The sequence below is a fragment of the Phascolarctos cinereus genome, unplaced genomic scaffold (genome assembly GCF_003287225.1).
Source record: "Phascolarctos cinereus isolate Bilbo 61053 unplaced genomic scaffold, phaCin_HiC Scaffold_3;HRSCAF=262, whole genome shotgun sequence".
NCBI lineage: Eukaryota > Metazoa > Chordata > Mammalia > Diprotodontia > Phascolarctidae > Phascolarctos > Phascolarctos cinereus.
This window is the reverse complement of record NW_027555736.1, coordinates 73,753,169-73,768,425: the sequence shown is the minus strand read 5'-3', so window position 1 is coordinate 73,768,425 and position 15,257 is coordinate 73,753,169. Positions and strand designations below refer to the sequence as shown.

The 15,257-nt window shown below is 43.4% G+C and overlaps 1 protein-coding gene across 1 annotated transcript in view; it reads left to right on the top strand.

Moving 5' to 3' along the window:
• Window positions 1-969: 969 nt before the first annotated feature.
• Window positions 970-15,257, top strand: part of GOLGA7B (golgin A7 family member B) — a 17,122-nt gene continuing 2,834 nt past the window's right edge. The window contains exons 1-4 of the mRNA XM_020996914.2: window positions 970-1,320; window positions 11,735-11,860; window positions 13,606-13,758; window positions 13,913-14,014. Of these exons, the coding sequence (XP_020852573.1) occupies window positions 1,309-1,320; window positions 11,735-11,860; window positions 13,606-13,758; window positions 13,913-14,014 (393 nt within the window). The 5' untranslated portion in view covers window positions 970-1,308. The remainder of the gene's footprint in view (window positions 1,321-11,734; window positions 11,861-13,605; window positions 13,759-13,912; window positions 14,015-15,257) is intronic.

The following is a 15,257-nucleotide window of genomic DNA, read 5'->3' as shown; positions in this document are numbered from 1 at the left end:
AGTATTTACATTCAACCTACAATCTTAGAGAGTTGCCTAAAGTGTTGAGAGGTTAAGTAATTTGCCCAGGATCACACAGCTAATATCAGAGATGGCATTTGAACCTTGATCTTCCTGATTCTGGGGCCAATTCTCTATTCTATCCACAATACCCTGCTTCCTGACATTTCTAAAACTCCAGTAGAAAACTACATGTTGGTAAGGGAAGAATTTCTGTTTTCTGCAGTCAACATTGTTCTCCATTAGTTCCTAGTGTTCAAGTCACAGAAAGGAAGGAGGAAATATAAGAATAAACATATAAGTGGAAAAGTTGAGGCAGGGCAGAGAAAGAAGATACATAGGCTGAGGCTTGGAAGTGTAATAGGAATGTGGTCTTTGGGCTTCTATTTATTAGTTGTGAGACTTTAGACAAGTTACTTTAACCTCTTTTTAGATCAATAGCCTCTTCTATAAAATGGAAACAATACTACTTACCTCATGGCATTGTTGTGAAGTTTAGACGAGATATTTTATGTGAAAACCAAACCCTATATGAGGCTATTTATAGTTTAAAAATAATAATAAATTAGAATGCAAGCTATTCTTAAAAAGAAGGAAAAGATAGTGAAAAAGATGAAAGACAAACCCAGGCTGGGGGAGGAGAGATGTCAAGAAGCTTGAAAGGTAAAGGAAGTGGGCTGAGCCAAACCTCCCAAGCCTCAGGGTGGGAGGTTCCAAGCCCGGCATCCTCAGCTTCTTTGCTTACATAGCCCTCGGGGACTCCCTTCCCGGACTTCTTAGAGTAGGGGAGCCCCGAGGGGAAGCCGTAGCTTATGTAGTGTTCCACTCCGGGGCTCTGGGTGGGGGAAGGGCTGGAGAGGCGGGGACTCCGGAATTGGGAGGGGCTGAGCCCTCTCCCCTAGGGCGGGGCTCCTTGGTAGACCACTGAGTCTGGGGGACACGGCTCCCCACCCCCCCACCCCCCGCCCCCGGCCTGGCTCCTCCGTCAGGCCCCTCCTCCTGCCTCGGCTGCCACCGCCAACGCTAAACCGAGCCTCTTGACTGCAGAGGCAGCGGGAGCACGGAGCTCCCAGTGCAGAGAGCTGAGCCTGCAGCCGGGCCCGGCCTCTTGTAGCTCATTGTCCCAGCACCGAGGACAGCGCTGCTCCTCCTCGGCCCAGAGCTTTATAAACCACGTCGCAGCACACGGCACCCCCTGCCCGTTTAGGGCTCTGGCCCCGCAGCTCCTCGTTCAGCACCGAGGACAGCGCCTCCCACCCAACCCCGTTGCTCCCACCGCCGCCTCCGAGCAGCCCGCCCGCGCTGAACATGGCCACCGAGGTAAGTGAGAAGCGCCCTGCGGGCCCCGCCGCTACTCCTTGAGGCTAGGAACAGGAAGCAAGCGGCACGCGGGGACCTAAACCGTACTTGGAGCAGCCTTGATGGGAGGAGGAAAGAGGGGAAGTCTTGGACTGAAGGGAGGTAGGGGAGCAGGAAGGGGTGGGAGTGAGTTGCTCCGCCTTGAGGTAAGAAGCCCCTCACTCCCTGGCTCAGCCTTCCTTCCCAACACCGGTCCCCAAACCCTCAGAGAGCCCTGAAGACGCCGCTGCCACTTGTTGGCAAAGGGGCAGCTGTTTTTCTTCTCTAGCAGCTCTGGCTCAGCTTTCTTTCCCAGCAAAGGGACAGGCTCTGAACTGCCCTCCTAGTCAGGATGAATCCCTAGAAGAGGTATGTGTGTGTGTGTGTGTGTGTGTGTGTGTGTGTGTGTGTGTGTGTGTGTGTGTACATACAGAGATTCCGATGGGATGGAAAGGGATGGGATGTAAATGTTGTGGGGGTGAGGTGGAGGCACTGGTTCCTTGGTGCTGGTCTGCAGTGCATTTGGCCAGGGCCCCAAGCCTAAAGCTTACAACACTAAACCCAAAGCATGCAACACTGAGAAACTCCAATCTTTGCCCCGTGATGCTTCTATTTCTTTCTGAGGAGGGAAGTGTGAGAGGACATCCCCAGGTGGAGAACCAAATTACTTCATTTCTTCCAATTAAGAAAGCTTTTGGTCTCAGCTATCCTTCTATACACTTATCCTCCCTTTTTGCCCTTACATATGATTGTAGTCTCTGGAACCTACTTCTCCTCAGTGATGCTCTTTCTCCCCTTGTCTTCTGTAGGCACTACTGTGGTCCCACAGGGAAGACCTTTGAAGTAGAGTGGGTTAGGAAAATATCACCCAACAAGTATTTGAAGCTTGTGTCAAAATAGCCTCTCACTGAGGACAGTCTTGGTGCAACCCATGAGTGCTTAGTTTTAGTGTTTTCAATGAACACTTCTGGCTTCATAGGTGTCAGCCAATACTCACCCTTCTGTGAGAGAGGGAACATCTCTGAGTCACTCCCCCTTACATATGGGAATACTACGTCTAAAGAAAGAAAATATCTTGTACAGGTGGTCACACAGCAGGTCAGTTGCATTGCCAAAAGTCACTCTCTGAGAACCAGGACTCCTGGGCTTCCTTCTTGACTTTGTGATAGATTCCAGGCTTTCTTTCCCTCCTCACTTCAGTTTGCCCTTCCAGAAGGGAGAAGCTTTTGAATTAATCAGTATGAAATGCTGCTATGCATCTCTGATGACAGCACTGAGTATTACTGTTATTATTATTCCTCTGTAGTCATCGCTGCAGAACAAGGTTCAGGGGTTTGGAAGCTCTTAGCTGCTTGCAAAGGCAAAGGGCCAGCCAGGGCAAAGAGTTCAGTCTATCTGAGACAGAACCATTAGGTGCTTTTTCTAGGGGGATCCTCAGTACCAGAGAGTAGTGCTTGAATAGGAGAGCTTGGTTTTCTTGTTCTAGTGGCAAACTCTACTGACATAGAGCCAAAGAGGAAGCCCAAAGAGAAAATAGCTCAGGGGCTAGAAAGACCCTGAGGTTTAGAAGGAAGGGGTAACTTCTGATGAGTGAGGAATTAGAGCAGGTGACTGCCAGTTGTGGTCTTAACACTAGGCTGACCAAAGACCCATCTACCTATCTCAAGCTGTCTTCTCCATTTTACCTTGAAAGGTGGAAATTTCCATTTCAATTCAGCAAGTGTTTATTGAGTTCTTACTAAGTGGGAACACTATACAAAAGCAAAAAGAAAATTTCTGCCCTCAAGAAGCTTACTTTCTATGAGAGAGGGAAGCATACGACATTGGTTATTTATTCCTCTTAAACCCTCATCTCCTCTATTAGAATGTCAACTCATTGAGAGCAGGGATTGTTTCATTCTTTGTATTTGTATCCCTGAGGCCTGGCACTTAGTAGGTGCTTGTTGATTGATTGATTCATCTCCTGGAAGCCCAGGCTAAAACCAATGTTACCAGGAGGGACAATGTTTAACTATTGGCACCACATAGAGTTTAATAGCAAGTCCTCACACCTCCTTACAACTTGTGAGACTTTAACTTCTTTCTACTTTGATTTCTCCCAGTAGAAAAGATTCACAACTGTAAGAACTAAGGTCATCTAGTCCTACTGTGTTTTGAACTCATTTCCCCATTTTAGTTTCTCAGAATTGAAGTTCTGGGAGGTGAGGGTCCTTGGAGGTGGGTCTTGTCTACTTTAAGAAACATTCATGCTCCTTGTTTCCACTCCACATTCTACCCCACATTCAACCCCAGGGAGCATCTGGGAAATCATCTACTCAATATTTAGGATACCTCTGTTTATATAAAAATTCTATTCAACTGGTCAATTCCTTAATACAGCTGAGGGATCTGGCTTAAGTTAATTGTTCCTGTCCTTGGGGCAGGCTGAGCCTTTTGGATACTCAATGGTTCTTGTTCCCACCCCCACTCTCTGGGCACCAGTCTTCCTTTGCAGGACGTGAGAGTCCTGGGATGTGACCTGCACCGTTCCTTTCTTGGGACCGCCTCCCTTTTCCCAGTCACACTGCAGTTCAGAAACTGGTGCCAATAGCTCTTGTCACTGATTTTCCATTTCCTCCTAATAAAATGCCTGACTGCCATGTCCTTACTCAGCTGCTACCTGGCCCAGGGGAAAGCCCTGGAAGAAGGAAAGGAAGTGGCTTTTGAAGGGCAATAAAAGAAGGAAACTATGAAACGAGCAAAATTTCATTCTAGGAAAGATCCCAGGAATATCCTTGAATAAATACTTGGAAGACTGGTTCCCGGATCTCCTGATTGACTTTTCAATATTCTTTCTACTAAACCATGCTACCTCTATAACTAAGACAAGTCCAGATCTCACTTCTGTGGAAAGGGAAAGACCACGTAGTTTAAGAATGAAGGCCAAGTCTACCACCATCAGGATAAGATGTCCATCAGATGATAGTTGGGAAAAGTACTTCCTGTGGGTGTGGGCCACCTATTCACATAGATAAACTTACTTCTCCTCTTACCTAGGAGTCCTATACTTTAGTTTCCATATTACCCTCTCTCACAATGAGATCAGCTCTCCTTTGATCTTTCTCTCCCTATGATGCAATGCTTTGCATTCTGCAGGACCCAGCATGTTGAATGGGGCTATCAAATAGATGGCTGGTAGCCAGCCTCCTAGGTTCTCACCCTTGCCACAGCAGTTTGGAGGAATCACTACTTCAGTGCCTCAGTCTCTCAAATCTACAAAATAGAGTTATGAATAACCTGGTGTTATCAATAACCTTTATGTCTTAACACTGTTTACTGTAGAGCACAATTTAGCATAAAGCAGATCTTTCTTGCAGTCCATTCAAAGTGGCATAGTTATTGAAGTTCCAAAGAGACCTTGACTATCAAGTGCTTCATAAATCATAGAATGTTAGAGCTGGAGGTGAAATTAGAGCTGGAAGGAAGAGCTGATTTTGGAAATCAGCTAATCTACCTCCTTAATTTTATTGGTGAGAGGTAATGTGGTGTGGTAGTAGAGCTCTGGGCTTGGACCCAGGAGACATCAGTTCAAATCCAATTCCTTATACTCACTAGCTCTGTGACTGTTGGCAAGTACATCACCTCACCTCTCTCTAAGCCTCAGTTTCCTCAGCTGTAAAATGATGATAATGGTATTTCCTGCCTCATATGGTGATGGTTGGACAGTATGTGTGAAAAGGTTATATAAAATGTAAGCTGAGCCTTATGAAGGTCCTGGAAAAGAGCTTCTAGGTTTTTCTTTGAGTTCAGCTGGATGTGAGACCAGGGCAGGAACCAGCCTGCCCTTTAGCTTGTGAGCCCATATATGAACCCACACGGATGAGTCTTTACAATAGAGAGCACAGAGCGTGTGCAGAGTGTGTGCACATGTATTGATTTGTCCAATGGACAAATGTGTCATTTGCCAGGTGAATCCATCTCAATGACCCTTGACTGCTTCGAGTTTGAGTTTGGGGTGGAGCAGTTTAACGCTGAGGCATAGCCTTCCTTAAGAAATCTCAAAATACCACCACCCATAGAAATTTGTGAAGCAGATAAATTTAGAGGTACTTATTTATACCACAATTTTTTTTTATTCAAGCTGCCATGACTCCTTAAATAGAAAGCTCCCCTAATGAATTTAAAATACAATTTACTTTGCAACAACAAAAAAATTCACCACACTTTTGGGGAAAAACCTTTTACATAAAGCAAGATATAGTTGCACTTAGGAAAGGCTTACATCAGCAACTCATTTGCCAACAAGTCGTCCTGAGTGAGGACTTCTCTTTAGGTTTATAGAGGGGGACTTTCTACTATGCCTGTGGTACAAAGCCCATAATGGTGGGTCATATTTTTATTTGGATTTCACTCAATGAACACGCCTTCTGTCTTTAGTTTTTGCAGTATTGTATCAAAGCTTTAGAACTAGAAGCCCTGGGTTCTAATTCTGTCTCTGCTACTTACTGGCTGTGTGTCCGTAGCAAGTCACTTAACATCTCTGAGTTTTACTTTCCCATTTTAAAAATGAATACAGTTGAGGAAGCTAGGTGGCAAAGTGGATAGAGCTCCAACTTTGGAGTCAGGAGGACCTGAGTTCAAATCTGACCTCAGACACTTGACATTACTAGCTATGTGGGCAAGTCACTTAACCCCAATTGCCTCACAAAAAAACAAAACAAACAAAAAAAGAATACAAGTACAACTATTTTCTTTTAAAAAAAATTCTACTACTCAACTCAATTTCTTTCTTTTAAAATGTTATTATTTATTGATTTTTAACATTCTTTTCTTCTGAAATTTCAAGTTCTGAATCGTTTTCCCTCATCCCACCTCTCTCCCACCCATTCAGAAGGTAAACAAAATGATATCAATGAAATCATGCAAAACATATTTCCATATTAGCCATATAGCAAAAAAAAAAGAAGGAAAACAGAAAAAATTATATTTCAATTTGCACACAGACTTCATCAGTTCTCTCTCTGGAGGTGGATAGGATTTTTTCATCATGAATCCTTGGACTTTTCTTGGATCATTGTATTAATTAGAGTAGCCAAGTCTTTTACAATTGATCATCATTGCAACATTGCTGTTACTGTGCACAATGATCTTTTGGTTCTTCTCACTTCACTTTTCATCAGTTCGTATAGATCTTGCATTTTTTTTGAAGCCACTGTCTCATCATTTCTTATAACACAATAGGACTCCATCATAATCACATGCTAGAACTTCTTCAGCCATTCCCCAATTGATGATTATCCCCTCAATTTCTTTGCCACCACAAAAAGAGATGATACAAATATTTTTGTACATATAGTCCTTTTTCTTTTCTTTTGATCTCTTTGGGGTATAGACCAATTGTGTTATTGCTGGGTCAAAGGGTATGTACAGTTTTGTAACCCTTTAGGCATAGTTTCAAATTGTTCTTCTAAATGATTGTACTAATTCACAACTCCACCAACAGTTTATTAGTGTACCTATTTTCCCTCATCCTCTCCAGCTTTATTATTATTATTATTATTATATTATTATTATTATTATTATTATTTTTGGCTAGGCAATGGGGTTAAGTGACTTGCCCAGGGTCATACAGCTAGTAAGTATTATGTGTCTGAGGCCGGATTTAAACTCAGGTCTTCCTGACTCCAGGGCCAGTGCTCTATCCACTGTGCCACCTAGCTTTCCCAGCTTTATTATTTTTGATAGGTGCACCTCAGAGTTGTTTTAATTTGCATTTCCTAATCAATAGTGATTTATTGCATTTCCCCCCATGTCTATAAATAGCTTTGATTTATTCTGAAAACTGCTGGTTCATATCTTTTGACCATTTATCAATTGGGGAATGGCTTTCATTTGTACAAATGTGATTCAGTTTCCTATATGTTTGAGGAGGCCTTTATTGGGGAAATGTACCTTCAAGTTTTTTTGATATTAATTCATTGTCTATGGTACCTTTTAGAAAATGTAGTTTCCCTGATTATTTCTTTTAATTAGGTCAAATTTTGCTTTTGCTAAGTCTGCGATGACCCCTGCCTTTTTTTAAAATTCAGCTGAAGCATAATAGATTCTGCTCCAGCCCTTTATTTTGTCACTGTGTGTGTCTTTCAGTTTCAAGTATGTCTCCTGTAACTAACATATCATTGGATTCTGGTTTCTAATCCATTCTGCTATCTGCTTCTGTTTTATGGGTGAGTTCAACCCATTCACATTCACTCTCTCTCTCTCTCTCTCTCTCTCTCTCTCTCTCTCTCTCTCTCTCTCTTTCTCTCTCTCTCTTTCTTTCTTTCTCTCTCTCTCTTGCTTCTGATCACTGCCTTCCTTAATCTTTCTTTCCTTTTATTATCCCCCTCCCCATATTTTTCATCCCTTCCCTTCCTATTTCTCTATTGAGTAGATTTCTATACCCAACCATGTGTATATATTCTTCCCTCTTTGAACTAATTCCAATGTAAGGTTCAAACATTGCCTGCCACCCCACCCCACCACCCATAAAAGCTCTTCCTTGCCTTTTTTATGTGAGAAAATTTCCTCATTCTACCTCTCCCTCTCCCTTCCTCCCAGTGCATCGTAATTTCTCACCCCTTCACTGTTTTTTTGAGATCATCTTAACATAATTGACTCACACCCATGCTGGCTCTCTAAGTAGACTCCTTTTAGCTGCCATAATAATGATAAAGCTCTTAGGAGTTACATGGAATATCTTTCCATATAGGAATGTAAACAGTCCTTTACTAAGTCCCTTGTAATTACTCTCACATGTTTATCTTTTTATGCTTCTATTGAGACTTGTACTTGAATGTCAGATTTTCTATTCAGCTCTGGTCTTTTCATCAGGAATGCTTGAAAGTTTTCTATTGCACTAAATGTCCATTTTGAAGGATTAAATTCAGTTTTGTTGGGTATGTTATTCTTGGTTGTAATCCTAGCTCCTTTACCTTTTGTAATATCATATTCCAAGCCCTCTTATCCTTCAAGATGGAAACTGCTAAATCTTGTATAATCCTGATTATAGTTCAACAGTAATTAAACTATTTCTTTATGGTTGCTTGAAGTATTTTTCCCTTGACCTGAGAGCTCTGGAATTTGACTGTAATATTCCTGAGAGTTTTCATTTGGGGATCTCTTTCAGGAGGTAATCAGTGGATTCTTTCAATTTCGATTTCATTTTCTATCTCTAATATGTTAAGGGAGTTTTCCTTGATAATTTCTTGAAATAGAATGTCTATGCTCTTTTTTTGATCATAGCTTTCAGGTAGTCCAATAATTCTTAAATTATATCTCCTCAATCTGTTTTTCAGGTCAATTGTTTTCCAATTAGATATTTTGCATTTTCTTCTATCTTTTCATTCTTGTGACTTTGTTTAATTGTTTCTTAATGTCTCATGGAGTCATTAGCTTCCAGTTGCCCAATTCTGCTTTTTAAAGAATTATTTTCTTCAGTGAGCTTTTGCACCTCTTCTTCTATTTGGCCAATTCTACTTTTTAAGGAGTTCTTTCTTCAGTAAATTTTTGTTCTTCTTTTACCAGTAAGCCCATTCTATTTTAAGGTGTTATTTTCTTCAGTATTTTTTGTGCCTCTTTTACCAAGCTGTTACTCCTTTCCCCCCCATAATTTTCTTGTATCACTCTCATTTCTTTTCCCAGTTTTTCCTTTACCTTTCTTATCTTTTTCTTTAATTCTTCCAGTAATTCTTGTTGGGCTTGTATTGGTATTAGTATTTTTCTTTAAGTCTTTTTTGGGGTAGCTGTTTTCACAGTATTGTCTTTTTCTGAGTTTATGTCTTAGTCTTCCCTGCCACTGTAGTAGCTTTTTATGGTTAAGTTTTTGGTCGTTTGCTTGCTCTTCCAGACTATTTCTTAACTTTATGTTAAAATTCAGCTCTGCTCACCTAGGGGTGGAGTCACTATTCTCAGTTTCAGGGTTTTTTGTGCTGCTGTTCTTAGAGCTAATTCTGGGATTCTACAAGTTTTTGGTTTTTCCAGGGTGGTATAATCTGGGGAGAGATGTGGTCACTGCTCTCCTGATCTTCAGTCTGGTCTTTACCCAGCAGGTGCCCCTGCTCCCCTGTACTTGCAAGTGCTAATGCTCCTCTTCACCCTGGAACTGCAACCAGGTCCCTTGTTCTTCTATAGCCACAAGCACTAGTGCTCCTCTCCATCCTGGAACTGCAACCTAGAACTAGATATGAGTAATACAGTTCCCAAGTAGCACCAGAGGCACCCAGTGTCAGCAAAATGTTTTCTGTATTCTCTTCCTGACCAAATTATCCTATCCTTGTACCATCTCTGGGGAGAGAACTGCTGAAGCTGCCACTGCCCCCGCTGCAGCCACCTCCAAAGCCTGTCACGGCTCCCACCCCATCTCACAGACCTTTCCTGCTGACCTCCTAAATTGTCTTAGGCTGGAAAATGTCTTATTTTGACCTTTTGTTGGCTGTTCTACTCCAAATTTGATTTAAAGAGTTATAATAAAGTTGTTTGGAGGGGGATATTGGGAGAATTCTGGGTTGCTGCCTGCATTCTGCCATCTTGGCTCCACCCTCAAGTTCAATTATTTTTCAGGGCTTTTCCAACTTAAAGTCTGTGTTCTATCAAATGGGCAGCCAGTAGTGAAGGAAGTGAGTGGGAGTTCTCCTCCTTTATGAAACTGAAGTTCTGAGAATGCTGCTGCAAATCACCTCTGCAACTCTACTACCACTTCACACACAGTCTTCCTCATATTGATGGACCTACTCCCTCCCATGTAGAGTGTAGGTGTTAAAACAAGAAAGTATCTTAGAGACCACTTAATCCTCTTTTGAGGTTGGCACTTGGCTAAGGTTATATAAAATAGTGGCAGAGCTGAATATTGAGCTTGGGGGCCTGAAACAGATCTTTTGTGGCTTCCCACTTAAATAATAAAGCCATAAAATTAGATCTAGGAAAGAGAATCTAGCTCTACTCTTTCATTTTACAGATGAGGAAATGAGGCCTGGAGAAATGACTCGGCTTTCCCAAGAATACAGAGTGGCAGAGTCAATATTAGGTCCCAGATCTCTTGATACCCAGCCAAATGTTCTTCTGGTTCTATTGCACTAAAACTTGGGGGGAACATATATCACATGTTTGCCCTGGCAATGGCACACCTTTACTGGGGTTTGCTGCCCAATGCTGCTCAGAACTTATAGTGGAGAGGTACAATCACCACTACCACTCTTGATGTCAGTGGTACCTTTTTCTTGATTCAGAGTAGCTGGGAAAGGCAGAGGGCCATCATGACATCTGGGCAACTGCATTCCTTTGGACTGTGAAAGAAAGTGCTAATTCCTTAGTTGCTAAGGCCATACAGAGCAGGCAACCACCCTAAGAAAAATGAGGAATTCATTCTGACCGTTGTGATGACTCTTCCCTGTTAGCTGGTTCTAGGGCTTTTCTGTTTTCACGATGATTTACCTTTGGTTCTGCTTTGGTCTATGTTTTTGATTTTCCAAAGAAATTTCTTTCTCTTTCCCTACTGATTGTTAAAATTCTTCTTATCCTTTGATACCACTTCCTCTGTGAAGCCTTCCAAGAGTCCCCTCCTCATCAAGCTATAGTATGTGTGTGTGTATATATACACACACACATATATATATATATAACATATTTGTATATATGTATATGTATATATATCTCCTCTGATTTCTCTTAGCACTTTGGAACTCTTTTTATGTGCTTAGTGTAAAAGCACCTAAACACTAAAATCCTGTATTGATGCCTCACTGGGGTATGGGGGTCACCCTAGATCTTGAATGCTTTTGTAATAGAGCATAATGTCTTGAGTCGATACTGACAAACTGGTAAGGATTTAGCATGGAGCTAGCTATGGACTATATTCATCTGATGGCTGAGGATTAGTTTGGGGAAATTCAGAGAGGTTTAGTGCCAGAAGTTTGGTCAACTGGTGAAGAGTTTTTTTGGGTCACATTAACTTACAAAGTCCATTTATTGGTGGTCAATCGATCAATGAACAAACATTTATTAGGTACTTGCCATGTGCCAGGCATATGTATACGCTGGTATACGCAGGCCAAAGTGTATACACAGTCATTTCCCTCAAGGAGCTTACATTCCAATGGGGGAGATAACATGTACGGAGGAAACAGGTATATTACAAGGTACATACGAAGCTGTAGAGGGGAAGGCAGCTATAGGCTCTAGTATCGATTAGTATCCATTTTGCTCTTGAAGTGAAGCATTTTGTGCCATCGATACTGGTGTACATGTCTCACCCCTCTGCTAGATTGTAAGCTCCTTGTGGGTAGGGACTGTGTCTTATTCCTCTTTTTCTCCACACTCCTGCCCCGCTTGCACATAGCAGAAACCATGTTTGCTGATTGAATTCGTTGTGTCTCTGGAGGGTCACAATCTGCAGGAGCTCCGGCGCAGTGCCTCATTGGCCACCAAAGTCTTTGTCCAGAGAGATTACAGCGATGGGACCATTTGCCAGTTCCAGACCAAATTCCCCCCTGAGTTGGACAGCCGGGTAAGGAATTCTTGTCTCCAGTCTTGGTGTTTGGTGCAAGTCACAGTGAATGAACCTGGAGCCCAAATACCCTCTTGCCCATGCACTATGGAAACCAGGTCTGTATTGGTCAGTAGACAGCCAACAAGCATTTATTAAGCACCTGCTACATGCTGGACACCGTGCTAAGTCTTGGGGTTGTATAGAAAGTCAGAAGATAGTCCCTATCCTCAAGGAACTCACGTTCTAATAATAGTCCAGGGGTGGGGAACCTGCAGCCTCGAGGCCACATGTGGCCCTCTAGGTCCTCAAGTGCAGCCCTTTGAATGAATCCAAACTTTTCAGTTTCTGGCCTGAAGTTTCCCCACCCCTGAGGGAGACAATTCTCATAACTATGTACAGCTAGGTCCTGTTTAGGACAAATAATGGATCTTGCAAAGTGGTTGAATTATTCAAATGGAATTATCTGAAGTTATATGTAAAATATGGTCATTGGTTCCAGTCCATTACTAGAAATGTGAAATGAAAATTTGAGTAATGTGACTGCTGCACCTAGATTAATTATTCACATTAATTTGGATTCAGCTATATATACAGGAACTAGCTAGTAGATAGGAGGTAACTTCAGAAAGGAAGCTTAGTTAGAGACCTTTGAGCATGTCTATGCCCCATGTAGGCTGACTCTTGAGCTCCAATTTCAGGGAGTTAGGCAGGACCTACAAAGAAGCTTGGTGATGGCCCAGCTGGGTCTGGCCTGGATTCTGGATCGCATAGTTTCTACCGCCTTGTCTCTGGCCCATGGAATTGAGAGAGAAAAGCAACATCACACTCCTATTTATCAGGCCAGGCAGATTTGGATGTTAGGCCACTGGGGAGACCTAGGAACTGCATAGATGCACACAAATACATATATACATACATACATACATACATACATACACACACACATACATATACATATATACATACACACACACACACACATACACATATATATATATATTTAAAGCATAGTCCAGAGTTGCCTCCATTACTTCCTGTCCTTGACCAACCTTCTAGAAAAAACCTCCAGCCATTCCTTGCCTCTGGATCAGCCAGCAGGCAAATGGATGCCCTAGGGAGTCATTTAACCCTGGAGAAAAGAACAGTATTAAGTGCAGAGATCGCATTGTAGAAAGGATGGCACTTTCTCTACTTTTTGTGTCTTAGGCAGAAACTGGGAATCTCACAGCTCCCCCTTGGAGAGCTTTGGCTTCAGGCAGACAGACATCTGTGGTCTCTGAGCTTAGTGATCAGGGAAGCCCTAGCAGCTTGTAGGGGTGGCTTGGAGGGAGCCCTGGGGAAATGTGGGTGGGGCCGATGGAAATTCTGCAGTTTAATGATTTGTGAAAACTACCAGCAAGGCAGGTCCCAGTCTGTCCCCTTGCCATCTGGTCAGACAGTGTCTCAACCATTCAAAGCCTGGGAGTTTCTTACTTAGCTACCTCTAGGGAAAAAGATTCCAGCCCTCTCTTGATGCGCAAACTCTGAGTCTCATCCCACTTGCTCGAGGCAATTTAGGTCCCATGCATAAAGCCCTCCTGTGTCTGTGACTGCAGAAAGTATCTCATCTGCATTTCTTCTTTCCCGATATTGGGGCCACACACACATTCTGTGCATACACCCTAGTGAGTCCTGATGTACCTCTCTCCTCCATGCCAGCCTTCCATCACAGCCTGTAATCTCTGGAACCTTCAACTAGGCCTTCAATCTTGTTCTTCCTCCAGATTGAGCGGCAGCTGTTTGAGGAGACTGTGAAGACTCTTAACAACTTCTATGCTGAGGCTGAGAAAATTGGGGGCAGCTCCTACCTGGAGGGCTGTCTGGCCTGCGCCACGGCCTACTTTATCTTCCTCTGCATGGAGACCCACTATGAGAAGGTGGCTGCCACCCCAGACCCAGCCTTACCCTCAGCCACACAGACCGCTTATCCTTTTCCACCCTGTGCTACCCTCCCTGCATCCCCTTCTGTTTCCCCTGCCTATTGTCTGTACCCTTGACCATCCCCATCACCCACTAACGCCCTCTCTGCAGGTCCTCAAGAAGATTTCCCGATACATCCAAGAGCAGAATGAGAAGATCTTTGCTCCCCGGGGCCTCCTTCTCACTGACCCCGTGGAGCGAGGAATGAGGGTTGTATCCTTTCTGATTGTGACTGCTAGGTCGGGGGTGGGTGGGTTGGACAATGGGCAGGTACCCATGTCTCTAAGTGAGTGATGGGTAGTGTGGAAGCAGTACTGGATTGGTGGCCAGGCAAAAGAGGTTTGGGTCTGGGAAGTAACAAATAATAGGGGACAGGGAATAGAAAACTCCCTCTTCCATTGAAATTCAACATTTTCTCAGCAATTTATGGTCTTAGAGAATTGTCAAAAGCACTAAGATGTTATCACTATGTGTTAATGGGGTTAGGTGGCTTGCTTAGGGTCATACAGCTAGTAAGTGTTTGAGGTCAGATTTGAACTCAGGTCCTCCTGACTCCAGGGCTGGTGATCTATCCACTGTACCACCTAGCTGCCCCTACCAGTATATATTAGAGGCAGGGCTATGAACTCAGGTCTCCCTGACTTCAAGACTGGGTCCCTATCTACTACATCAAATTGCCTCTCAAGTTGATAACCTATGGAAATTTCTTGGACACACCTTGTAGAAGTAGTGGTTGTATTGATTTGATTACACTCAAGGCAAGAGGTGGAAGCAGACCTGAATCCGTGTGGTGGCAGAGTAGATCTCATCTGGGGTGGGCTAGATGTAGTGGGAGGGTCACCTATCATGACAGCTCAATTCCAGGGAGAGAATGCCAAAGCTTAGTAGTTATATTACCCTGGGGATCAGGGGTTTGGGAGGTCTAGTCCATAGAATGCTGCTCTACGAGGCAAGATGGCTCCGGGAGGACGGTTGGTGAAAGTCATTAAAGTCATTAAATTCTCCATCCCTTATCAATCCCTTACCCTCATTTATAGGAAGGGGTTGATGTCCTTCAAGGTCCCTCCAGCTCTCTGTCTATGTATGAGCCTATGAAGTGAGGGCGACACTTGGCAGTAAGAGCCACTTAGGATTGTTGATCAGCGGATGACCACTGAATAATATTATCTTATTTCTGAAGTGAGAATCTGAGGAGAGTCTCAGGGAGTCCACACAAGTGATGGCTTTAGGGACAGTGCCATGTCCCCAGTTCCTTCCCCCATCATCTGCCTTGCGTTTTCACAGGATTCACCCCGTACTACTGCTCTGAGTTCCTTATCCATGGGAGATGGGTATTATGGGGAGATGACAAAGGCACACATGTGGGAGCTGGTAAACACGACCCATGAGCTGAGGCTGGCCTATGCTAAGTGCATAGAAAGACCCTGTTTGCCCCAGGTGCCAGAAGAGGACGCTT